Source organism: Vombatus ursinus, unplaced genomic scaffold (genome assembly GCF_900497805.2).
Source record: "Vombatus ursinus unplaced genomic scaffold, bare-nosed wombat genome assembly UNPS02014870.1, whole genome shotgun sequence".
Classification (NCBI taxonomy): Eukaryota; Metazoa; Chordata; class Mammalia; order Diprotodontia; family Vombatidae; genus Vombatus; species Vombatus ursinus.
In genome coordinates, this window is record NW_020954648.1 from 153,413 (window position 1) to 179,234 (window position 25,822).

At 40.0% G+C, this 25,822-nt stretch overlaps 2 protein-coding genes across 3 annotated transcripts in view; both read right to left on the minus strand.

Annotated features, from left to right (window-relative positions):
* Window positions 1-18,059, minus strand: part of COPG2 (coatomer protein complex subunit gamma 2) — a 42,319-nt gene extending 24,260 nt beyond the window's left edge. The window contains exons 1-7 of one of the 2 annotated variants that reach the window (XM_027842266.1): window positions 17,939-18,059; window positions 15,784-15,836; window positions 15,123-15,203; window positions 12,833-12,904; window positions 10,076-10,155; window positions 8,888-8,963; window positions 5,587-5,679 (exon numbers count right to left, since the gene is read on the minus strand). In XM_027842266.1, coding sequence (XP_027698067.1) covers window positions 5,587-5,679; window positions 8,888-8,963; window positions 10,076-10,155; window positions 12,833-12,904; window positions 15,123-15,203; window positions 15,784-15,836; window positions 17,939-17,975 — 492 coding nt within the window. In that variant the 5' untranslated portion in view covers window positions 17,976-18,059. Of the gene's footprint in view, window positions 1-5,586; window positions 5,680-8,887; window positions 8,964-10,075; window positions 10,156-12,832; window positions 12,905-15,122; window positions 15,204-15,783; window positions 15,837-17,498; window positions 17,593-17,938 lie in introns of those variants that run through there. The other variant, XM_027842267.1, reaches the window with a different exon arrangement.
* A 437-nt stretch (window positions 18,060-18,496) lies between these two features.
* TSGA13 (testis specific 13) overlaps window positions 18,497-25,822 on the minus strand; it is a 12,789-nt gene continuing 5,463 nt past the window's right edge. Inside the window, exons 5-7 of the mRNA XM_027842265.1 lie at window positions 23,034-23,167; window positions 22,227-22,339; window positions 18,497-18,672 (exon numbers count right to left, since the gene is read on the minus strand). Coding sequence (XP_027698066.1) covers window positions 18,497-18,672; window positions 22,227-22,339; window positions 23,034-23,167 — 423 coding nt within the window. The remainder of the gene's footprint in view (window positions 18,673-22,226; window positions 22,340-23,033; window positions 23,168-25,822) is intronic.

Below are 25,822 nucleotides of genomic sequence, written 5' to 3' on the forward strand. Positions count from 1 at the left end.
CCATACTCCATGTCCTCTGGCCGCTTAATGTAGAAGCTGCTAAAACTGTGTTATCCTGATTATGTTTCCACAATAGTTGAATTGTTTCTTTCTGGCTGCTTGCAATATTTTCTCCTTGACCTGGAAATTCTGGAATTTGGTTACAATATTCCTAGGGGTTTTCCTTTGGGGATCTCTTTCAGGAGGTGATCGGTGGATTCTTTCAATTTCTGTTTTGCCCTCTGGTTCTAAAATATCAGGGCAGTTTTCCTTGATAATTTCTTGAAAGATGATGTCTAGGCTCTTTTTTTGATCATGGCTTTCAGATAGTCCAACAATTTTTAAGTTCTCTCTCAGGGATCTATTTTCCAGGTCAGTTGTTTTTCCAATGAGATATTTCACATTGTCTTCTATTTTTTCATTCTTTTGGTTTTGTTTTATAATGTCTTGATTTCTCATAAAGTCACTAGCTTCCAATTGCTCCATTCTAATTTTTAAGGAACTATTTTCTTCAGTGAACTTTTGGACTTCCTTTTCCATTTGGCCAATTCTGTGTTTTTGAGTTTATTTTTATTAATACCTTTATTTATTTTTAGTTTTCAACATTTACTTCCACAAGATGAGTTCCAAATTTTCACCCCATCTCATCCCTGCCCCCACCCCTAGATGGCATGCATTCTGAATACCCCTTCCCCTAGTCTGTCTTCCCTTCTATCTCTACCCCCCTTCTCTTATCCTCTTCCCCTTCTATTTTCCTGTAGGGCAAGATAGATTTCTGTACCCCATTTCCTGTATTTCTTATTTCCCAGTTGCATGTGAAAACATTTTTTTTTTAAACATGTGTTTTTAAAACTTTGGGTTCCAAATTTTCTCTCTTCCTCCCTCCCCACCCACCCTCATTGAAAAGGCAAGCAACTCAATATAGGCTATACTTGTGCAGTTATGCAAAACACTTCCATAGTAGACAGGCCATGAAAAACTAACTCTATTTCCCTTAATCCTATCCTGCCCCCCCATTTTTTCTATTCTTTCTTTTGACCCTGACCCTCCTCAGAAGTATTTGCTTCTGATTACTCCCTTTTCCAATCTGCCCTCCTCTCTATCATTCCCTTACTCTCTTGTCCCCTTCCCCCCTCTATTTTCCTGTAGGGTAAGACAGATTTCCATATCCAATTGAGTGTGCATGTTATTCCCTCCTTAAGTGAAATCCTGTGAGAATAAGATTCACTCATTCCCTCTCACCTTTGCCGTTTCCCCTCCACTGTAAGAGCCTTTTCTTTTCTGTTTTTTTGTGAGATAATTTACCCCATTCTACCTTTCCCTTTCTCCTTCTCCTAGTGTATTCCTTTCTCACCCCTTAATTTTATTCTCCAGATATGACCCCTTCTTTTTAAACTCACTCTGTGCCCTCTATCTATCTATATCTATATATATTCGTATATATAATCTTTTTCCCTCCAACTACTCTAATACTGACAAAGGTCTCATGAGTTACAAATATCATCTTTCCATGCAGGAAGGTAAACAGTTCAACCTTAACAAGTCTCTTATGATTTCTCTTTCCTGTTTACCTCTTCATGTTCCACTTGAATCTTGTATTTGAAAGTCAAATTTTCTATTCAGCTCTGGTCTTTTCATCAAGAATGCTTGAAAGTCCTCTATTTCATTGAATGACCATTTTTTCCCCTGCAGGATTATACTCAGTTTTGCTGGGTAGGTGATTCTTGGTTGTAATCCTATCTCCTTTGCCCTCTGGAATATTATATTCCATGCCCTGTGGTCCTTTAAGCTGCTAAATCTCATGTTATCCTGATTGTGTTTCCATAATACTTGAATTGTTTCTTTCTGGCTGCTTGCAATATTTTCTCCTTGATCTGGGAACTCTGGAATTTGGCTACAATATTCCTAGGAGTTTTCCTTTGGAGATCTCTTTCAGGAGGTGATTGGTGGATTCTTTCAATTTCTATTTTGCCCTCTGGTTCTAAAATATCAGGGTTGTTTTCCTTGATAATTTCTTGAAAGATGATGTCTAGGCTCTTTTTTTGATCATGGCTTTCAGATAGTCCAATAATTTTTAAATTCTCTCTCCTGGATCTATTTTCCAGGTCAGTTGTTTTTCCAATGAGATATTTCACATTGTTTTCTAATTTTTCATTCTTTTGGATTTGTTTTACAGTGTCTTGATTTCTCATAAAGCCACTAGCTTCCAATTGCTCTATTCTAATTTTTAAGGAAGTAATTTCTTCGGTAATCTTTTGGACTGCCTTTTCCATTTGGCCAATTTTGCTTTTTAGGGCATTCTTCTCCTCACTGGCTTTTTGGACCTCTTTTGCCATTTGGGTTAGGCTATTTTTTAATGTGTTATTTTCTTCAGTATTTTTTTGAGTCTCCTTTAGTAAGCTGTTGACTTGTTTTTCAAGATTTTCTTGCCTCACTCTCATTTCTCTTCCCAGTTTTTCCTCTACTTCTCTTACTTGCTTCTCAAAATCCCTTTTGAGCTCTTCCAAGGCCTAGGACTGATTCGTATTTTTCTTGGAGGCTTTGGATGAAGGAGCTTTGACTTTGTCTTCATCTGGTTGTATGTTTTGATCTTCTTTGTCACCAAAGTAAGATAATATAGTCTGACTATTTTTGTGCCGCTTACTCATGATCCTGGCCAATTACTTGAGTTTAAACTCTTTGTTAAGGTAAAAGTCTGCTTCCAATGTGAAGAGTGTACTGTCCCAAGCTTTGGGGGTTTGTACAGCTGTTTTCAGAGACACTTCTAGGGACCTGTAAATTTTCAGTTCTTCCAAGGTGGTATGATAAGGGGCAAGGTGTTTCTTCTCCACCGCCACAACAAGTTCCACCATGCCAGCACTCCTCCTTGCCCCGGGACCGCCCCACCCCTCAGAACTGTGACCCAGATCCAAGCACAGGCAAAATAAGAGATTCCTGCCTCAGCACTGGCAAAGAGATCCCTGCAATCCCCCTCTGATCAGCCGCTTGATTCCCACTCAGTCTGTGGGCAGGAAGCTCAGCAGGCAGTGGCTGCCCCAGAGGCCACGCTCGGGACTTGCAGCTGAGATCCAGCTCCTCTCTCACCACCGCAGTCACAGACTTTTCCCACTCACCTTCCAAGTTGTCTTTGGCGTTCATGGATTGAGAAGTCTGGAAACCGCAATAGCTGCTTGCAATTCAGTCCTCTGAGGCCTGCTCTAGGGTTGCTGCGGCCTGCACACCCACACCAAACTGCACTCCTCTCCCCGCCCAGCACGATATACCCTTCCGATCAACCATCCAGGTTGTCTTAGGCTGGAAATTTGTCTCACTCTGTCTCTGTGTGGGTTCTGCTGCTTTAGAATTTGTTTAGAGCCATTTTTTATAGGTATTTGGAGGAGTTAGGGGGACAGCTCAAGCAAGTCACTGTTTTTACTCCACCATCTTAGCTCTGCTCGCCAATTCTGTTTTTTAAGGCATTCTTCTCCTCATTGGCTTTTTGGACCTCTTTTGCCATTTGGGTTAGTCTATTTTTTAAGGTGTTATTTTCTTCAGTATTTTTTTGGGTCTCTTTTAGCAAGCTCTGCTGACTTGTTTTTCATGATTTTCTTGCATCATTCTCATTTCTCTTCCCAGTTTTTTCTCTACTTACTTGCTTCTCAAAACCCTTTTTGAGCTCTTCCATGGAATGGGACTGATTCATATTTTTCTTGGAGGCTTTGGATGTAGAAGCTTTGACCTTGTTGTCTTCTTCTGGTTGTATGTTTTGATCTTCTTTGTCACCAAATTAAGATTCTATGGTCCGACAATTTTTGTGCTGTTTGCTCATGTTCCCAGACAATTATTTGACTTTTAAACTCTTTGTTATGGTAGGGGTCTGCTTCCAGTGTGGAGAATGTATTGTCCCAGCCTTTGGGGGTTCTGTTCAGCTGTTTTCAGAGATACTTCTAGGGACCTGTATATTTTCAGTTCTTCTAAGGTGGTATGACTAAAGGCGAGGTGTTTATTCCTTTCCTGGCTTGTGCTCTGGTCTATGAGTGATTGCAAGCACTCTTCTCTGCCTTGTAACTGTGAGTATGATAACCTCTCCATCACTACCACAAGCTCCACCACGCCAGTACTTCTTGTTGCCCCAGGACCGCCACCCAGAACTGCAACCCAAATCCAAGCATGGGCAAAGCAAGAGAATCCTGCCTCAGTGCCAGCAAAGAGACCCCTGCAATCCCCCTCTGATTAGCCACTCGATCCCCGCTCTGTCTAGAAGCAGCCGCTGCCCCAGGGCTACACAGGGACTGGGGCCGATTAAGCTCCTCTCTCACTGTGGTCACAGACCTTTCCTACTGACCTTCTAAGTTGTCTTTGACTTTTGTGGGTCGAGAAGTCTGGAAACCACCACAGCTCCCCTTGATTCAGTCCCCTGAGGCCTGCTCCAGGTTCACTGAGGCCCCATCTTTGTGCAGCCCACACTGAACTGTGCTCCTCTCCCAGTCCGGTGCAACAGACCTTTCCAATCAACCACCCAGGAAGTCTTGAGCTGGAAATTTGTTCCACTCTCTCTTTTTGTGGGTTCTGCTGCTCTAGACTTTGTTTAGAGCCATTTTTTACAGGTATTTGGAGGAGTCTGGGGGAAAGCTCAAGCAAGTCACTGCTTTTACTCCACCATCTTGGTTCCTCAATTACTTTTTAAAAAAGAATCATAACCTCCTCAATGTAACCAACTTCTAGGAAACCTTTCACACTGAAGGATTCAGGACTTATATCATCTTTCCAACTATCTACATCACCTCTGTTAGCTAAATGAAGACCTTCCTTTCCCTTCTCCCCACCTAAACTATATTCTTACAGAATCCCAGAAAACAAAGACGTTTACAAAAGTGATTTTTGGGGTTAAACATCTGGCCATATGATGATTTCATGTTTCAATGCCATATAAATTAATTTGGGACATGGGAGATAAGTACAGCTACCTGGCCAAAAGCACAAAAATGTCCTTTTGCACAAAATTATCTGGCTCCATACATTCCTGCAGGTGGACATACATTTCACTGACAAGCTTCTCTCTGAGAAGCTAAAATAACCCTGAATGCATTAGGCTTATAAGTCCAATGTCAACTGCCTTGATAAGCTAAACTGCACTTTCCCAGCGAATAAAAGTTTGAAGTAGGGAAAGAGTAGAGTGATTTTGGAGCACAAGTTATTTTCGGGGAGTACAAGCCAGCCTGGATGGGGTGAGCATGAAGATATTGGGTATTTGAGGAATAAAAGAAGCTGGGAGATACATACAGAAAGGGAAAAGGAAAAAGAAGAAATAAGTGCTCACTGTGAGGAAGCAGGGAGAGAGTGAAAAACAGGCCAGACTCTTAACTGTCAGATCACCCTCACTTCTCCTCTTCCCATCTTTAGTATAGATTCCCTGTTTATTTTCCTAACTCATAGAGACCTAAGGCTTACAGAAAGCATATTCTTTTTTTTTTGGTACAACAAAGAGTGCTTGGGAAAAACAAAACAGATTTTTTTGTACTTATTAAAAGTAAGTATTGCACAAGAGAGAGAATCATAAGGACACCTTGTTTCAATATCTACAAACTGTGCTATAAATAGTAAGTATACTGCAATTTCTCTACTTACTAAAGAAGACACCAATGCTGAACTGGATACACTTGGAACTTTATCCACAATGGCTTGCTTCATGTATCTTTCAATGGCCTGCAACATTGTTCCCTAATGCAATTTGGAAAAAGTAAAGACAAGTGTTCATTTCGGCAAACAAAACTCTTCATCTTAAAGCCAATTATATACTCACACACACATGGAGCTACATTAAGTCATGCTTCAGTTTAATCTAAGGAATAATTCTCTAAAAATTGAAGCCAACAATGGCATGAGTTAACTCAGAGCAGTAAACTCCCTTGTCACTGCAATGTTCAAGTAGATCCTGTAGAGAAGATACCTGAATTGGATAAGAAGATGTATTCTGTGGCTCCTTCCAACTTTAATTTTCTGTAAGGAGAACTTCCTACTTATCTAGTTCCAAAGGGATTCTTCAAAGATCAAGTTTAGTTATATCATTTTTACTTACCTTAAAAAGGACCTGAAATAAACTCAAAGCAGAAAGTGAGAGCAGGGAAAGAAGAGGACCTCTGAGTATGACCGCCATCTCCAAAGCCCCAACCAAGTCATTTGCTTTAAGCCTCAGGCTCTCCTTTAGCACCACACTCAATCTTATTTAACATATAACTATTAACATTCTGAGTCATCTTGTTTCCCAGTTTTCTAGAATGAGGCAGTGGGTTTGAGGGGTTGACACAAAGACAGGCAAAGTAGTCTGACATATGGGAAGAGTCAAAAAAAACTAAACAGCAATTTTCTGTACTACTGCAGATTATGACACTACAATAAGGAGCATCTATAATGATATCTACAAGTTGGAAAGATTAAATTATGCTCAGTATCCCATTCAAGGCGACAAGGGAATTTATAATAAATTATAAAAAGATTTAAATCCAAAATGATTTTTCAAAAAGGTTTGAGTCTGAAGTTTTAAGTATGTGAAAAACTAATTTACATGAAATATCCCATTCTTTCAACTGATATTGCTAGATAAATGAATTACTATAGACCATACAACCATGTTTCCTCAACAACAAATCCTCTTAAAATAAAGTTCCTTTGAGTTAAAGTTAGCCTAGACACAGAATGAACTGGGGAAAATTCTAGTCTCCTCAGTGCCACTGTAGCAGTGGCTAAAGAGCAAAGTACTGTCTCAAGCACAGGGATCCAGTGAGTGAAATGCTGTTCTCCTGGGGTCAAAAAGGAATCAGTCCTGCTCTCACCATGGTTGTATGTGGCTTCTGTGACATTAGGCGGAGGAGGAGGGAGAGTGGGAACACTTATATGAACTGTTGCACAGCAAAATTAACATTATCAGAATAATTTATAAGATGACCACAATAATGTAAAGGAAAACAACTTTGAAAAACTACAGAAGAATAATTATGACCTCAGAAGACAGATGTCACATACACTACCCAACCTTGCACACAGAGATGATGAACTAGAGACGTAGAATGAACCACCCATTTTCAGACATAGCCAATACTTTGAATTGTTTTACAAGGGACTGCTTCTATTTCAGGGGGTTAGTAGACAGTGATAGACACGTCCCTACTCCTCCAAAAGAAGAAAATGGTATCAATAAAATATTAAAAATACACAGAAAAAAACAAAAACAGGAAGTTCAGAAGGTGACACAAACAGGGCAATTTTGTTACTGCTGGTTTAAATTTAATGTATTCTTTAAAAAACTATGTAGAGAAGTTCATGGTTTCATAAAAAAGACTCTTTTTTGGTCTTTGTAGATTAAAATGTTAATGTTTATGGCTGACTTAAGTTCACAATAAAAATTTTAAATGTAAAAAAAAAAAAAAAGGTGGGAGTGATAAGAGTAATGCAACCCTCTACACTTTGTGGAGAAAATGAACAGTAGGTGCAATAGAGACAGCATATATCCCTGTCTCCCATACAATTTCTAGCTTTGAGAAGGAGGTTTCTAACAAGGAAGTTTAAAAAAGAATTAGACTCTGAAGAGTTTGATATAATATGGTTATTTTTGTATGAATCTCTTCAATGACTTGCAAGGGATCATATTCTCTATTTATGGACTGGATTTTTTCTACATACTACAAAGTAGGCAAAGTATATGCTGAACACAAATATGCACAATATTTTAGTACACGAAGAAACAAATCATCAAAGAACAACCATCCGGTTAACTTCCAAGTGCCACATTCCATGTCAGGGAAACTTGCAGTCTGGTAGAAGGATGGACTTTAGAAAAGACAGGAAAGACATAATCCCAAAGCTAAATAGGAGTCTGGTCTGGTTGTTAGAGCCAAACTGCTAAAAAAATATTCTATGGTATTTCTCAGTGATACGCAGTTATTCTTTAATCAGTGTATTCGGTTTGAAGGTTCTAGTTCTATTCTTTCTATAAAAAGAAAAACTAATATTTAAGTCCTAAGTAAATAATAGCAACAATAAAAATAATCAAGCTGTTTAATTTATTTTTCCAGGACTTAGGTTTTTTGTTGTTGTTATTGTTCAATCTATTCAGTCATGGCCAACTTTTTATGACCCCATTTGAGGTTTTCTTGGCAGAGATACTAGAGTGGTTTGCCATTTCCTTCTTCAGCTCATTTTACAGACAAGGAAACTGAGGCATACAGTGACTTGCCCAGAGTCACACAGTCAATAAATGTCTGAGGTCAGATTTGAACTCAGGAAGATGAATCTTCCTAACTCAAGGCCTGGTGCTTTATCCAGTGTGGCACCTAGCTGCCCAGATCTATATTTAACTGAACCTTATTCCCACTGCACTTCAAACCAATTCAGTATTATGATCTCATTCCAACCTGAACACTTGAGATGACAAGCCAATGTCATATTGATTCAAATACAGGCCATACTAGCCAAACTAGATCACTAGCTGCTCCTCAGCCTCTTCCACACCATGTCTCTACAAATTTGATGTATATGAATTAAGTGCCGTCAATGATGAACGTTATTTTTCAATTTTTTCCTTTCAAGGTAGAGGCTGGGCCTATAGTTAGTAGGTGAATATGGTAACTACAAAGCCAATTTAAACAAAGAGAATGATCTTTTAAAAACAGAGACAAACAAGTGACATTACAAGCACTTGTGCTATGTATGCAAATATGTGTATATGTATATATACAAGCATGCATGTATATATGTGTATACATATTATAAACTTATAAGCACATACTGTCAACCACTAAAATTAAATCTATTTCTTCTTAAGGAAGCATCTCCTTGTCAGAGTAGAGAGTCCTATAAAAACTAAACATTGTCCTCAGGGAAACATTTAGAGATACAACATTTCCTATGACACCACAAAAATAGAACTTACATCAGTGATTCTGCAGAGGGCCCTGATGGCTGGGCCTCGGTACACATCTTCCTTCCCAGTCATGTCTTTGGTCAGACTAGAGAAATTGAAATGAGTTAATATGCCATTAATCATGGTAATAAGCATTCCTCCATGGACTCCTGCTTGGCTAGCTTTCAGCAACATTCCCCACTTTCAGGCTAATACTGAAAAGAAATTAGGACAAACATTAAAAAAAATAGGCCAGGGAAAACAGGATTCCTAATAAAAGCTAAGAACACTAGGCTAACATAGGCCTTGATATAATTCTGGAGGGCTCTCTTAAGACATGGGATTTCTGCAAGGGTCGGCCTCAGGCAAAATTTCAATCTGGCCAAGTATGTGACTGCCTCCTTCCCATTCTCTGCCCCTCTTCTATCTAGGTTCATTCTCCTACATTCCCTGTGCCCTCATAATGCCCTAAGTCTTCCAACTACAGGTATCCATTCAAGCATTTCTTTCCTGCTGTGTTCCATGTACCGAAATCACAACTCTCTCTTGCCTCTTCAGAATTTGTTTCAATTTACTGACATATATATTCCATTTTTAAAAAAAGAAAGCACACACAGAGTTTGGTGTATAACTACATCAGACTTAGCAAGTGAGAAGGAAGGGGATAGTTAAGAGGCAGGATAATACTGGGGAAAAACTAGTCACAAGCAAAACAAACTTGCTGGTCCTAAAGGAGGCATGAAAAAGAGGGAAAAAAGAAAAGAACTATAAGGAAGTGTTATAAATTGCCACTCATACAATTGAGAAATAGCTGAACAAACTGTGGTATATGAATGTAATGGATTATTATTGTGCTGTAAGAAATGATAAAAGAGATAATCTCAGAGAATCCTTGATGGTATAAGCTGATACAGAGTAAAAGAAACAGAACCAAGAGAACAATTTGTAGAAGGACAACAATATTGTAAATAAAAACAACTTTGAAAGACTCAAGAACTCTGATTCCCACGTGCCATGATATCAAGGTTCTTTACCATCCTGGTTGTCCTTGTGTGGACATTTACAACTTATCAATGTCTGCTTACCATTCCCACCTTTCGGGAAGACTGATTTAAAATATATTTTTGCCATTACTTCTCTACCAGTTAAAATGTAAAACTAATTATACTTCTATTAGTATATAATAATCCCCACTTAGGTTTCTTCACCTTCACATACCTGCTTGTGACAATAATTACATCCTCAGAGATGTTGGCCATTTCTTTGATGGTGAGGTAGCACATTCTTCTCAATGTTTGCTGGGAAAAATCATTTGTAAAAGGCAACATGTTATTGCTAAGGATGTTATTATACAAGCCACGTAAATTAAAGTTCTGCTGGGGATTTGTTTAAGTGATTTTTAATCAGGTTCCCATGACAAAAACCCCTGGGTGTTTGTATGATGAAAAACAAAACACCTAAACAAGAACAATACTAAATATCTCATGTCACCTCTGAAAAGCAAACAAATTCTATGCCAGCATAGCACTCATCATCTGGAAGAATGCTGAAAAATTCAACCATTTATCTAGATATTTCCAAATATCAGGATGTTTGACTTTAGAGAAAGTCAACTTCGATTCATTCCAGCGGTTTCATAAGCATAATGAACTACAAAAATATGGAGCCCCCCCCCCAAGAGGAAGTCCACTGAACTAGAAAAATTGCTACAAATGAATAGAGGCTCAGAGTGATTAATAAGGTAGATGAAGGCTAAAGTGTAGAGGTTTTGAGATTAAGATGATATAGATTTAACCTAAGATTTCATTAAAAGAATATAAACAATATACTAAGGATGCCATAGCTAAACAATCAAAAGACAGGTTTTTTTCCCCTCTGTTCTTCATTTCACTGAAACAAGGACATTTCTTCTAGATGCCTAGTGCTTTTTTGTCAATTTTTAATAGAATTTATTAACACATTCAAATTAGCCTTACAATTTAAATTAAACACTAAGAAAACTCTAAGAAAATGTTTCCTAACTAGCTCTCACTGATTTTCACTTTATGCATACTACTGTGTGCAGGACATAGAAGTCTAAAGTCCTCCAGCCTGGCCATTCTTACACACCAGGAAGGCTTTGCTTTTTGGTCCACGTACTTACTCTTTACTACCTGGATCTTAATTCCTAACCCTGCTCACCCCCTTTGGCTTTACTGTAGCTGTCTCTGCCTGTCCTAGCCCTCACCACTGCCACTAGATTAGCTTTTGACACTAATGATGACTGACCACTACTACAACAGTGACATCATCAGTGGCTATCTCAGGGCCCTCAGCAACCATCCAGTCCAACCCATACCTGGAAAGGAATCCTACTATAACATATCCAACAACCATTCACCCAGCCTCTGTCTGAAGACTTCTAAGGATGGGGTACTTGCCACCTCCCAATGCAGCCCATTCCACTTTGGAACAGCTCCAACTATTAAGATGCTGTTCTTAATATCAAGCACACACTTGCCTCTTTGCAACTTCTACTATACTGTTTCTTGTTCTGCCCTCTGGGATCAAACAGAACAAATCTCATCTTTCTTTCATGCTACAGTCATCATAATATTTGAACACAGCTATCATGTCTACCCTGAGTCTTCTCTTCTCCAGGTTCAACCTACCCAATTCCTGCAACTGAACCTCATATGACATGAATGCAAGACCCTTCACCATCCAGGCTACTGCCCACATTATCAATGTCCTTCTTAAACTATAACCCCCAGAACAGAACACTATACTCTAGACGAAGTCTAATGAGGGCAGAATTATAAAGGGACTATTATCTCCTTATTCCTAGATGCAATTAATGCAGCCCAAGATCACATTAGCTTATTAGTTTTAGGGGCTACCCTATCCCAATGGTAACCTGTCTTACTAACAAGTGACACGTATTCTCTACACATCTTTCAAACAAAATGCTGTAACCATGCCTCTACCATACTGTACTTGTGAAGTTGATTTCTTAACCCAACATTTCTTTTATTCACATTCAATTTCATTTTATTAGATTTAGCCCAAGAAGTTTTTGCATCTGACCTCTGTTGCTATCCCTACTGCCTTAGGATCATTTCCAATTTTTATAAGTATGCTCACCATGTCTTTATCCAAGTAATTGATTAAAAACATTTGACAGCACAGGGCTGAGAATAGATTCAGGAGGATTCCATTGGAGACCTCTTATCATTTGCCACTGAACTATTAACAACGATTCTTTAAATCTAGCCATTCAACCAGTTCTAAATTCATGTAACTGTGTTATTGTCAAGTCAGAGCGGCAAGTGAAGCTGATGGCAATCAGTGAGTGAAGCAAAATCAACAGGGTCAAGTAAGGAATCAAAATCAAGGGCTAAGCCAGAGAATGTGGTCAGAGGAGGAGTCAAGGCTAGGAAGGGAGATGGTACAAAATTCCCCAACCTACCTATTCCCTACCAGAATCATTATATATTTGAATTCATCCTGGTCCTTTGGAATTATAGATCTAAGTGGAGACGTTCGTGTAAATCATGTTGAACAAAATAATTTCATTTAATTGTTTTATTATTATGTAAGCCTTGTTAAAAAAGAGTTTTTTCCCCTAATTATATTAGCTAACACACTGTGGGTAGTTGACTATATAATCCTCAAAGTATTTAGAATTAAGGTACGTTTTATAGTGATTCATAAGCTCAATTATGTTATGAAAAAAGCTGCTAAACAAAGAATGAATTTTTCATCTGAAATATCAATCACATATATACACTATTAAAATCTACGATATGGTTATAAGGGAAATGTTTTCCAAGTTGAACTCAACCTTTAAGTCATTTAAAGCATTTTTAAAGCTCCCCTACAGATGAAGCGCCCAAAGTCCTGTACAAGGATTAATTATATCTGTGGAAATCACTAACCCATTTCTTATCAATGCAAACAGAAAAAATTAATTTAGCTTAAAAAGTAAAGACTTACATCATTAGACTGAAACAATCGAGTCATTGCAAAGAAGGCTTCTGTGGCTTCAGTTGTTCCAAAGTGTTCACCCTAACCAAAATAAAAGTCAATTTAAAAAATCTGTTAAACTAATTGGTGATTTTCTTCTACAATTTATATTACTTTATATGCCCTTGAGAGCCTTGGAAAGCCACCATTTATGTAAATTCTTCCTCTATATTCCAATTTTTAAAATGTCAATTTTCTCTTTTTCTAAGTATGTAACAGCACAGTGATTTTCCACATTTGTTTATTTGAAAAATCAGTACTGTCCACTATGTAACTCAATTCTAGAACAGCAGTCCCAACTCTTTTGTGCAGATCTACTCTTCTTCATTTTTCTAAAGCCTTGAGCTTATCTGGATGGGTGAGGTTTAGATGAGAAAGTCTTTTTTACACTAAAGGTAAAGCATCTTAGCAAAGGGGGAGGGAGTACATGGAACTGGTTGTGCCCCTTCCTTACTTAGAATTCCAGTAAACAACAAAAAAGAACATGGTAGGAGAAATTCAACTTGCAAGATCTACGAACAGATCTGAAAACTAATGAGTCGACCTCTGTTCTAGAAAGTATATCTTAATATACATATTTACTAAGATTAAAACCACAGTAGATCTTGTATTAATAGGAACCACAACAGATCTTGTGTTAATAGGAACCATCAATATCTCAGTGTTTAATTTATTGACCCAAAATAGCACTGGCTCATTCACCCTTCAGAAATCAGGCTTCCTGTAAAAATGTAACTACTACTCAAACTGTATCTCACTAATTTGATAAGAATAGAGTTAAATGAAATGCTCTGAATGCCTAAGATGAAAGGCATTAAATGAAATGTAATAAAAGTTTACAATATTTAATTGAAATGCAATTTGTATATTATTTTAGAGAGAGGGTATCTGGCCTACACATTTGTAATAGCTTGCTCATTCTTTTATCAAAGAATTATTGAATATCCTCAGGGCATATGAATTTTTAAACAAAATTTATGAATCACATTTCCTTACTAATCTCTGAAAACATATGGAAAAGCAAATTCTGGTACAATGTTTTTAAAGTATTACTCTATAAACCAGGAACTTTGCAAACTGATAAAAAAAAAATTGTTTCTCATTTTAATTATCTACATGCATGTGAGTACATCATTAATTGCACCATCCAGATAGCAAATGAAAGTGCCTTTTGATCAAAACTGACCTACTCAAAATTCTACCTCCATGACGGGCAGAGATTCACAACGGCCAATTTTTAAAAAGGTGAATTAAAGTGACTTTGCCTTCCATTTAAATTTTTTAATGTTCTTTCTATACATCATGTTATTGACCCACCACAAACAGAATATAGGTTTTTAGTTTTTCTCAATGTCAGTGATAGGTATGTAATTATCCATACTTTCCTCCAACCAATGACACAAATTTGTGAAATAGCTGACGAGAATGAAGAGTAAGATGCTTGGTCTAGATAGAGTGAGAAAAAATACTCCTATGAAATTAAATTGGTAACCTGTCTTACTAACAAGTGAGCTTAACCATCACAATGGCCACCTTTTGATAATAACTGAGAGTGACATTTACTAAGATTCTAGACCTCTGATAGCTCTTCCTGAGATAAAAATTTCCCAGCATTTGAAAAATTAAACTTTGGAGTATAACATACATTGCCTACCTAATATACAGGAAGGTTAGTAAATCTTATCAGAAGTTTGTTTAGTTTTTTAATTGTACTTTGAAAGGAACATAAAAACCTCTGAACAAATGCAGTGAAAATATTTCCACAATAAATTACTTTTTATTCATTTCAAACCAAAACATATTTGAGTGCCTATCATATACAGCTAGCAGCATATTTAAGCTTACTGAGGTCAAAGACTGATTTTTGTCTGTGTCCTCAGCGCACAGTATCAGGCCTGATACAGAGTAGTGCTTAATAAATACTTGGATAAACTGATTTGGGAGAATACCAAAAAGGTATATGGTCTCTGCCCTAAAGGACTTTTCAATCTTGTTATTAAATTAAAATCACCTTTTTAGATTTTAAAAAAGCAGACTTTTAAAAACAGGTTTTTAAGAATATAAAAAAAAATTTTCCTCAAAGTACTTAACTGAGCGCTAGATATTTCTATACAATGAAACAAATTTTGAAAGAATAAAAAAAAAGAGGATTTTAGCTGTCAAAGAGACCTTTAGAGCTCATCCAGTCAAACCCTTTCATTTTATGGATTAGGAAAACTGAGACCCAGAAAGGAGAACTGCCTCTGTAAGCTTCATTTACCTGGTTCAGTAAATAAAGGATCTTGGTCAAAATATGTAGACATCGTCTTGGATTGATAGGAGTCTCATTGAAGATACGAGCCTATGGGAGCACAATAAATACATTGTATCTTTTCCTTCTCAATCACAAATCCCAATAAATTGTCAACAAAATAAAGAATGTTGTTAAACTCTTCTATCATAAAGTCCAAGTAATATTAGTTAAATGAAACATTAATTATATTAGAAAAATGAACTAGGAAACATGTTTCGATATTATACTTTTGCACTCTTTCCCTTTGGTTTAATCTCTGAGTTTCATTTTCAAAATAAGAATCATAATATTAAGGCACCTCAAAAAACTGGTGTGAAATTTAACATTTATAACTTCCATCAGCAGCTTTATGCAAAGTACCTGTTTGACATCTTTTATACCAAATTTTTCACTGCATCATAGCACATTTATCTTCTTCTAATATCCTATGACAAAAACCACCATTGTTCCTTTTTCCTTTAGGTTACATTATTTTATCTCATTCATTATACACCTTAATTCAACTCTAGCAAAACATTTTTCAGTCATGATAGCTAAAACATGAACTCTGAAAGAATGTCTCCTAGAGATGTTCTGATCCCCCTCTGGGGAAAACAAACACAAAAGACAATATCCTTCTAAGTCATACCTCCTGCAAAACAGCACTCTTCTCCAAATGCTGAAAAGGATTAGAGCCACTACCTAAAAAAGAAAACAAAAATAGCACGGCTAACTACCACAGGAAAATTCATTTACCAACAATTAAGCGACACTGGAAACAAAAGGAAAAAAATACGGAGACAAATTCAGGAAAACCTTTTTAAGAGCTTGAGCATCTGGATACCAAAATGGCAGGCATTACAAGTTGCTTGTAGATGAAATGAAGTGACCTTGGTTCTATTTCTAGCTCTGCTGACACAACTCCTGATTTTGGAACACTCACCAATAATCTGACTGAAGTAGGAATTATATTATGGTGTAAAGGATGGAATGCTGGGCTTTGAAATAGGAACACAAAAGTTCAAATCTTGGTTGGGATTCTTACTTGCTGTGTGAGCCTGGGCAAGTCACTTGACCTCTCTGTGCCTCAGTTTCTGCTTCTGCAAAAAGTGTGTTCAGAAGAAGAGGTTGAACTTGATGACCTCTAATATCCCTTCCATTTTTAAATCTATGCCCCAATAGTCCTAGAGGCAGGTGGAAGGGGGCTGAAAGCCCAAGCTACAAAACCAGTGTCCTGGAACAAATTCTTCTGAGATTTTCTGGCACAAAACCGAGAACAAATACGCTGACATTATTAGGGGTGGACTGAAGAGAAAACACTTCCTAACAATTTAAGGTATCCAAAAGTAGAAAGCGTGAGATCAGTAAGCTTCCTGTTACTATTCATATTTCATTTCCTCATCTGTAAAATGAAGGAGCTGGCACGAGGTAGTTTCTGCTCTAAATCTACGGTCCTATGATAAGGTCAATGAGACTCACGAGTTAGAGTAGATGAGCTTCAAGATCCCTTCCAATTCTATGAGGCTTTGTGATAAGCATTAATCAAATTGTTAGGGCACTTTTAGTTCTTTAGATAAGTTCTTATTTCAATAACTTTGTAACAGAGAAGCAAAACTGAGGGGGGAAACCCCACTGACTGTTAAGAAGTACTAGTGAATTTTCAATCGTCTTGGCACCGCCTCCATTTCGGCTAAGATCCAGGCCTAAATTCTTCCGGACCTCCGAGAGCCTCAGGCCTGAATATCAGCCTCCTAGGTCAAAGGCGTTCCGTCCTTCCTACAGGTGGCAGGGTTTAGGGAATCGCACTCTCCCCTTTAAAAAGCACCTCAGCTGGGGACAGAAGCGAAGCATTTCGGCGCTGGAAGGGCCTCGGGCTCCCAGCCTAAAACCAAAGAACCTTCCACGTCCAACTTTCATTTGAAGACGTCCTCTAAGAGGGAAATGCATAGTATCCAGGGCCGGCCCTGACTGGGGGCAACTCCTTTCCACTGACGCTGAAGTACAGCTGACAATCGACACATTTTGGGTCTGGGGGCAAGCAGGGCAAATCTAATCCGTCTTCCACTAGAGGGCCCTTTAAATAAGACCGCGATCTCATCCTTCCTTCCTAAACCTTCGATTTTCCCACCCTCAACCTCCCCCGCACCCCAAAGCCCGGCTGGGCTGGGCGGCCCACGAGGAGGTAGGAAGCCCGGCGTGTACCAGCTCTCGCTTCCCCCTGGGAATATGAACGAAAGAGCAACGGCCCTAGGTATCAGAGGTCCGGAGGGTCCTCCCGCTTCTCACCCCCGCCCCCCCAGACCCCCCACACCGCGCTCGGCTCGCCCTCTGTGGGACCCCCCCTTCGCCCCCTCCCCTGCTCACTTCGACCGCCTCCAGCCATGGCCCCGCCTCCTCTCCGCCACCAACCCCCGGGGCCGGAGGGGAAGGGCTGCGAGGGGCAGCGCAGCGGGAGCATGCGCCCGAGGGCCGGCCAGGGGAGGGCTCGCGCGCGCCGGAGCCGAGGGGCGGGGCGAGTGGTGCGGGGCAGCCCAGGCGGGGAGCGTGCGGCCGGAGAGGGAGGGGGGTAGGGGGAAGGGAGGGTCTCGAGTTGGGGGAGGGGCCACGCGAAGGGCTCGCACTGGTGGAGGAGGAGGGACTCCAGCTCCGAGCAGCTCTCAGCCCCGCCCGGTCCTCCCACCTTCCCTCCGTCCGGCTCTCAGGAGGAAGAGGACGCACCGCCCCCTCCCCTCCGCCCCTGCACTACGAGGAGGAAGGGTTGGGAAAGCGGGGATCGGAGGCGTTCCCCAGGTCCCTGCGTGTACCAGACTCTTCGTCCTTCTTGTCGAATTTTTTAATCATCTCCCGCGACAACTGATCTCTAGGCCAACCGAAACCGTCCGAGCCGACACCACCGAGAGGAACAGGCTCCACCGGAAGCCCGGCCCCCATCCCTCAAACTTGCTGGGCAGTTCACCCGTCACTCTAGTGGAAACCCCGCCCCTTTCCTCTGCTGCGCCTTAAGTCTCCTCCCCCCCGCCCCTTTTTGCCTCGCAGTCACGCCTTCCCTTCTGTGCTAACACTCCTTTCCCATCCGTACACACGTATGCGCTCTCTGCACGCACACACACACACAGACACACACACATATATATATATATATATATATAAAGCAAAAATGGGCCAAGTCTGTACTAACAGTTCATAATTCCAGAGCCGGGAGCTTGGCCCGCAGAATTTCTGCGTGACAGACACACGAGTTCCTTTGCAGCCTTCTCCGGCATGGGGCTGGCTCGCCTAAGTCACAAGGAGGCCCAGAGCGCGGCTGGCCGCACGCCGGAGGACCGTGGCAGTGGGTGCCCTCGCTGGGAGCTTTGCGTGGCTCAGTCAGGAACTGTGGTCCTGTCTGTGAACCACTGCGTGGCCCTCCCGTAGCGGAAGGGGCTGTCTCCTGGCAAGGGCACCGTCAGCGTGGGCTTCTCTTCCAGGAGGGTAGCGAGGGTCAACGGCTCCCAGGTTACCGTGGAAACCTTCCGTCCGGTCGCCTGGTCCCTGGCCGCTGCAACCAAGCAGAGAGAGCTGTAAGAAGGGGCCTCCAGGGGTGATACACCCTGACCGTATTACTGAGGAGAAGGACGCAAAAAACCCACCTGAAGGTCTTGAACCTCCAGGAAGCCAGGCTTATATGTTGCTATCATCATCCATCACCCAGTCAATAAGCATTTATTAACCCTGGCTTCCTTTAAGTCTACTCAAATCCCACCTCCTACCAGAAGCCTTCCCCAGCCCTCTTGATTCTAAGTGCCTTCTCTCTCTTATTTCCTATTTATCCTGTGTATAGTTTGCTGTGTATATATTTGTTTGCATGTTGCCCCCTCCATTTGATTGTAAACTCCTGAGGGCAGGGACTATTCTTTTGCCTTCTTTGGTATCTCCATAGGCACCCTGCTTTGCCCATAGTAGGCACTTAATATTTATTGAATCGAATTGAAAATTAATCTTTTTTTTTTTTTTTGGTTAGGCAATAGGGTTAAGTGACTTGCCGAGGGTCACACAGCTAGTAAGTGTTATGTGTGAGAGGTCAGATTTGAACTCAGGTACTCCTGAATCCAGGGCCGGTGCTCTATCCACTGCGCCATCTAGCTGCCCCCAAAATTAATCTCTTACTATGTGCCAGGCACTATATTGGGAGGAAGGAGGCCCTCTGTATTCCCAAGTTATGAGGCTCATTCCTACCACCTGTCTTTTCCATGATTAGTCAACTAGTCAATATCAGTGTGCATTCTTAAGATCATATTATCCTCCTCTGTTTCTTTGTATCTTCTACTATTCTGCCCTTAGTCAAAAAACATTAAGAGTCTACTATGTGACAGGCATTCTGTACATGTGTATCTCCAGACATGTGCTGGGGTTACAAAGAAAAGCAAAAAGCAGTCCCTGACCTCAAGGAGCTTCCTGTCTAATGTGGGAGACCACAAGCAAACAACTAAGTACATATAAGACATAGACAAGATAAATTGTTTGGCAGAGAAAGCACTAAGATAAAGGAGACCTGGAAAATGCTTCTTGCAGAAGGTGGGACTTTAGCTGAAATTTAAAGGAAGGCAGCTAGTAGAAGGCAGAGTTAAGGAAATTGTTTTAGGCATGGAGGACAGCCAAGCTTTGAACCCACTTGGAATGTCCTTCTTGCCTCCTCTGCCTATCTATACCTCTCCACTTAGAACCACAGTCTCGTTCATTCATACACGTTTTTATTTTCCATAAATAAACACAATAACAACAAGAATACTAAGAATAAAGGGCTATGGCGATACAGAGATTAGAGAGCTAGTCTCCTAGACAGAAAATTCCAGTTTCAAGGCCCACCTCTAACCAATACTGCATATGTGACCCTGAACAAGTATCAACCTCTCAATACCCTCCACAAGCCTCTAGTTCCAGAGAAGGTACTAGTCTGTATTGGTAGAGGGATTTCCTATGTTGAAATCACAGACCCAGAATCTTTGGTTGTGGGTTTGGGTCGCACCCGAGTCGCCAAAGGGGAGAAATTTGTGTTATTAAAATTTGATATGCTACTTTATTTCTTTTTTTAAATGGTAATTATTTATTTATTTGTTTGTTTTCAACATTTCCACAAGATTTTGAGTTCCAAATTTTCACCTCATCTCCCCCTCCCCCCACCCCAAGATTGTCATGCATTCTAAATACCCCTTCCCCTAGTCTGTCTTCCCTTCGATCTCTCCCCCCCTCTCTTATCCCCTTCCCCTTCAATTTTCCGGTAGGGCAGGATGGATTTCTGTACCCCATTTCCTGTATTTCTTATTTCCCAGTTGCATGTGAAAACATTTTTTTAAACATGTGTTTTTAAAACTTTGGGTTCCCAATTTTCTCCCTTCCTCCCTCCCCACCCACCCTCATTGATAAGGCAAGCAACTAAATATAGGTTATATATGCGCAGTTATGCAAAACACTTCCATAGTAGACATGCTGTGAAAAACTAACTCTATTTCCCTTAATCCTATCTGCCCACCCATTTGTTCTTTCTTTTGACCCTGTCCCTCCTCAGAAGTATTTGCTTCTGATTACTCCCTTTCCCAATCTGCCCTCCTCTCTTTCATTCCCCTACTCTCTTGTCCCCTTCCCCCCTCTATTTTCCTGTAGAGTAAGACAGATTTCCACACCCAATTGAGTGTGTATGTTATTCCCTCCTTAAGTCAAATCCTATGAGAATAAGATTCACTCATTCCCTCTCACCTTCCCCATTTCCCCTCCACTGTAAGAGCCTTTTCTTTTCTGTTGGGTTTTTTTTTTTGTGGGATAATTTACTCCTTTCTACCTTTCCCTTTCTCCTTCTCCTAGTATATTCCTCTCTCACCCCTTAATTTTATTCTCCAGATATGACCCCTTCATTTTCAACTCACCCTGTGCCCTCTCTCTATCTATCTATATCTACATACATATAATTTTTCCCCCTCCAACTACCCTAATACTAACAAAGGTCTCATGAGTTACAAATATCATCTTTCCATGCAGGAATGTAAACAGTTCAACTTTATTAAGTCTCTTATGATTTTCTCTTTCCTATTTACCTCTTCATGTTCCACTTCCTTGTATTTGAAAATCAAATTTTCTATTCAACTCTGGTCTTTTCATCAAGAATACTTGAAAGTCCTCTATTTCACTGAATGACCATTTTTCTCCTGCAGGATTATACTCAGTTTTGCTGGGTAGGTGAAGAACCACAGTCTCTTAAGAATCAGAAAGGATTTACTAGTCCTACCCCTACCTGAAACAGAATCTCCTCCACAACATGCCCAAAGAGCCATCATCTACCTTTTGTTTGAAGGCTTCTAGTAAGGGGGAAAGCTCTCTTTCCACTTTTGGACAGTTTTAATTGTTAATTTAATTTGTGAAGGAAGATTTTCCTTCCACCATGTGTATATCTGCTTTCTATAACTTCAACTCAAGTTCAGCTCCCTGAGGTCACACAGAACTAGATGAATCCCCTCTACGACAGCTACTGATTGTTGTGTGATTAAGTCATTCCTTATTCTTCAGTGAGCAAAGGGGGAAATCTCAAAGATTTATTTAGTTTGCCATTGGAATCTGGAGACCTAGGGATTAAAGGAGATTTAGAGATGGAAGGATTATAGGATCATAGATTTAGAGTTTGGAAAGGACCTTACAATTCAAGAAGTCCAACCTTCTTATTTTACAGATATGGAAACTGAGGCACAAATAGGTTAAGTCACTTGCCTGGGGTCACACAGCTAGTAAATTTCTGAGCTGAGATTTGAACTCAGGACTTTCTGACTCCAAGTTCAATGCCATATCAACTTCTTACTGTTACAAGGGCCCTCAGAGGTCATCTAGGCCGGGGTTAACTGGCCCAAGGTCATACAGGTAGTAATCATCAGAGTTGGGATTTGAACCAGATCCTCCCCTGCCTTGATCCCCAAGGGGTATGAACAAGTGACAGGCAGCTTCACTCTGGACATTCATCAAACCTCTTTTTACCAGTTCTCCAAACAAGTTCTAGTGTCTACTCACATCCAGTCCCAAAAGCAATGGTTTAATAAAGAGGGAGGTGGGCTTCGCCATTTTTCTTCTTACCTGACCTAAAATCTGGAACAAAGGAAAGTTCAGGATACTCTTCCTGTTGCTTCTTTAGGGCATGGAACTTTGAAAACTTGGCTTCACTCTTGAAATCAGCCTTGGTGGAAAACCTTAACAGGGAAAATTCATTTAGTGGAGTCAGAGCCAAGATTCATGGTAGAAGGGATCTACCAGTTAAAAGTTAATTGCATTGTCTGAGTTGAGAGAAAAGAGGATGTTCTAGATGAGAGGAGTAAGGTAAGGGTGTGGTAATAGCTGTTACTAGGAGCTCTATGATGCATCCAGGAACTGGCACTATAGGACTTATGAGCACATAAAGGAAGGTGGAAAGAAAGGAGGGAATATAGGGAGGAAGAAAAGAGGGAAAGAAGGGAGGAAGGAGAAAAAGAAGGGAAGAAGGGTTGGAAGAAAGTAGCAAGCATTTATTATGTTCCAGGCACTGTGCTAAGTGCTTTATAAATCTTATTAGATCCTCACAACAATCCTGGAAGGTAGGTACTATTATTATCCCTATTTTTCAGTTGAGGCAAACAAAGGTGACGTGACTCGTCTAGGGTCACAAAGCTAGTAAATGTCTGAGGCTGGATCTGAACCCAGGTCTTTCTGACTGCAGGCCCAGCACTCTCCACTACTGTGCTATGATGTAGCAATTCCAGAATCACTCTTCTTCCCAGTTGGCCTCTATACTAGACTCCAAATCCAATACAATGCTCAAACACATGAATAAGGGAGATACAGAGGGTCGCCTCCGCCCCCCAGAGAGGTAGAAGGGAAATTGACTTAGGGAAAGTGCTGGGGCTTCACCTGTACCACTGCTCCCACTTAGGTTTAGCATCCTCCAATATTATTACAGGAAAAGGAGTCCTGGCTTCAGTCTTTAATTTCTTCTTCATCACAGGGAGACCAGTGTGACTTGTAATTTTCCTTTGCTCCTGCGGCTGAGGAAGGGAAAATGATAGTATGTGACAAGGCAAGATGGGCACTTTGGGCTTTTAAAGTTGTGGAACTGGAACATGGATTGAGTTCCAGTTCCACACAAAGGAGTTGACAGAAAGTTAACACCTGAAAAAGTGTGATTTCAGCATCCAACCAAAGTAGGGCTGTTCCCAAAAGGACTGGCAAAACCTCAGCTTACAGAACCTCAGAGTTGGAAGGGGCATCGGAATCCACCAAGTCTAACTCATACTTCAATAAGAACCCCTTTAAATCATACCCAACCAGTGGTCATCCAAACCAGTGGTTGTCCAACCTTTGCTTGAAGACTTCTCATAAGGGAGAAAAACCAACCACCTACTTCCAGAGGCAGCCCTTTCTACTTATGACTAGCTCTAATTGCCAGAAATTTTTCCTTAAGTCAAGACTAAATCTACCTCTACAACTCCCATCCATTGCTGCTATTTCTGCCATCTGAGGCCAAGTGAAAAAAATCCAACCCCTCTTCTGTGTAACAGTCCTTTGAATACTTGGTGACAATCATGGCAGCCCACAGCAAGTTTTTTTTGACACTAAACATCTCTAGTTCCTTCAACCAATCCTCATGTAGTACGACCTAAAGACCTTTCCTAATCCATGTTACTTTCTTCTGGATGCTTTGCAGCTTATCAAGGCCCATTTTAAAATGTGGTTCCCAGAATTGACCATGATAATCCTGAGATGATTTGTTTAGGGCAAACTACAACAGGACTTTTAACTCCTTAGCTCTGGACACCATTCCTCTATTAATATGACCCAAGGTTATGTTAAGGTTTGAGGGTCTTTTTGCTCTTGTAACATACTTAACTTGCAATAAACTTGCAATCCACTAAATTCCCTGAGTCAGAGGTCTTTACCTTTTTTGGGGGCCAAGGACTCCTTTGGTAATCTGGTGAAGCTTGTGGACCCCTTTTCAGAATTGAATTTTTAAACAAATAAAATAAAATGCATGGGATTAGAAAAGATGCTAATTATATTGAAGTACAGGTAACCAAATAGATATTTTAAAAAAGTTAATGGACCCCAAATTAAGAATTCCTTACCCCTTAAACTTTTTCAGATAAACTATGTCTAGTATGTTGTATTTTTGATATTGAGTTTTTAACAAGCATAAGATATAACATTTATCACTATAAAATTGAATCTTATTTGATCCAACTCAACGTTCTGGCTTGTCTATATATATATGTATATATATATATAATATATATATACATATATATATATTTTAAATTGATTGTCATCCAACGTATTATCTATCCTGCTTAGCTTTGTGTCATCTGTAAATTTGATAAACATGCCTTTAGCCAAGTCATGGCTAAATAAATTTTTAATGGTACAGGACCAAGAAGATTCCCTAGGGCAATCCTCTAAAAACCTCTTTTTCAGGTAACCTTGATTCATTTATGAAAGCTTTTTAGGTCAGGTCATTCAAGCAGTTCCAAATTCACCTGCTTTATTGACCACACATCCCTCCATCTTCTCCATAAGAACAACGTGATGAATTTTGTTCAATATTTTAGAAATTCTAGGTAAACTATATTTAGTTTACATTTAGTTTGTTCTCTTGATGTTACCAATCTAGTAACACTGTCCAAAAAAAATAAGCCCAGTCTCATACAGCGTGTTGTTGATAATATCATGCTAGCCAGAACTCTGAGATCACCATTTCCTTTTCTAGATGTTCATGAAATCCTTTTAATAACACACTCTAGAATTTTGTTGGGAACCAGAGTAAACAAAACTCACTGATCTCTAATTCTCAGACTCTCTTCCCTTTTTTTATTTTATTATATTTTTTATTTATTTATTTTTTCTCTTTTACCTTTTTTGAAAATGAGGACATTTGCTCTTTTGGACTGCTGTTACCTTTCAAAGACCACTGACCTATCTTTTTCTGTTGCCCAATGCCCAAAGCCTTACTGGACTATTCAGTAACTGACTGAGCCTCCCATAGACTCTCTGAGATGAGTATATCTGACTGTTTTTTAGAGTAGTACTCAGGTGGTTATTTACCCTAAGAAAGAGAAAAATTTGGTAGAAATAGTAGGAGGTATATTCCTAGCACTTAGCACAGTGCCTGGCATATAGTAGGTGTTTAATACATATTGATATCTCATAGGTTGTTCCACCTAGCATGTTAATACTGCCATCCTGTGGTAGGGACAAACAGAAGGGAAGCTGGTGGTGTCTGTTTAAATTGTGGGATCCCAAACATTGCAGACGTGCCCCTCTTGCCCTTCATGGATTGTAAACGAAGGCTCTCCAATATGATCAGGGATTGTTCTCTACGGAGCCCCTGCACTCCCTTGTGATCGGGGGAGTGAGCAGTATCAACACCCGTGCTAGCCATTGCTTTGGCTCAGAGAAGTCATTTCTGTCTCAGCTTTGGGAAAGAGGACTGGAAATGACCATTGAAAATATAACAGTATAACAATTCCAGAGGACTCATGATGACAAATGCCATCCATCACCAAAGAGAGAACTGATGAACTCTGAGTGCAGATTAAAGCATACTTTCTTCACTTACTTTTTATTTATTGCTTCTCCTTCTTCTTCTTCTTCTTCTTCTTCTTCTTCTTCTTCTTCTTCTTCTTCTTCTTCTTCTTCTTCTTCTTCTT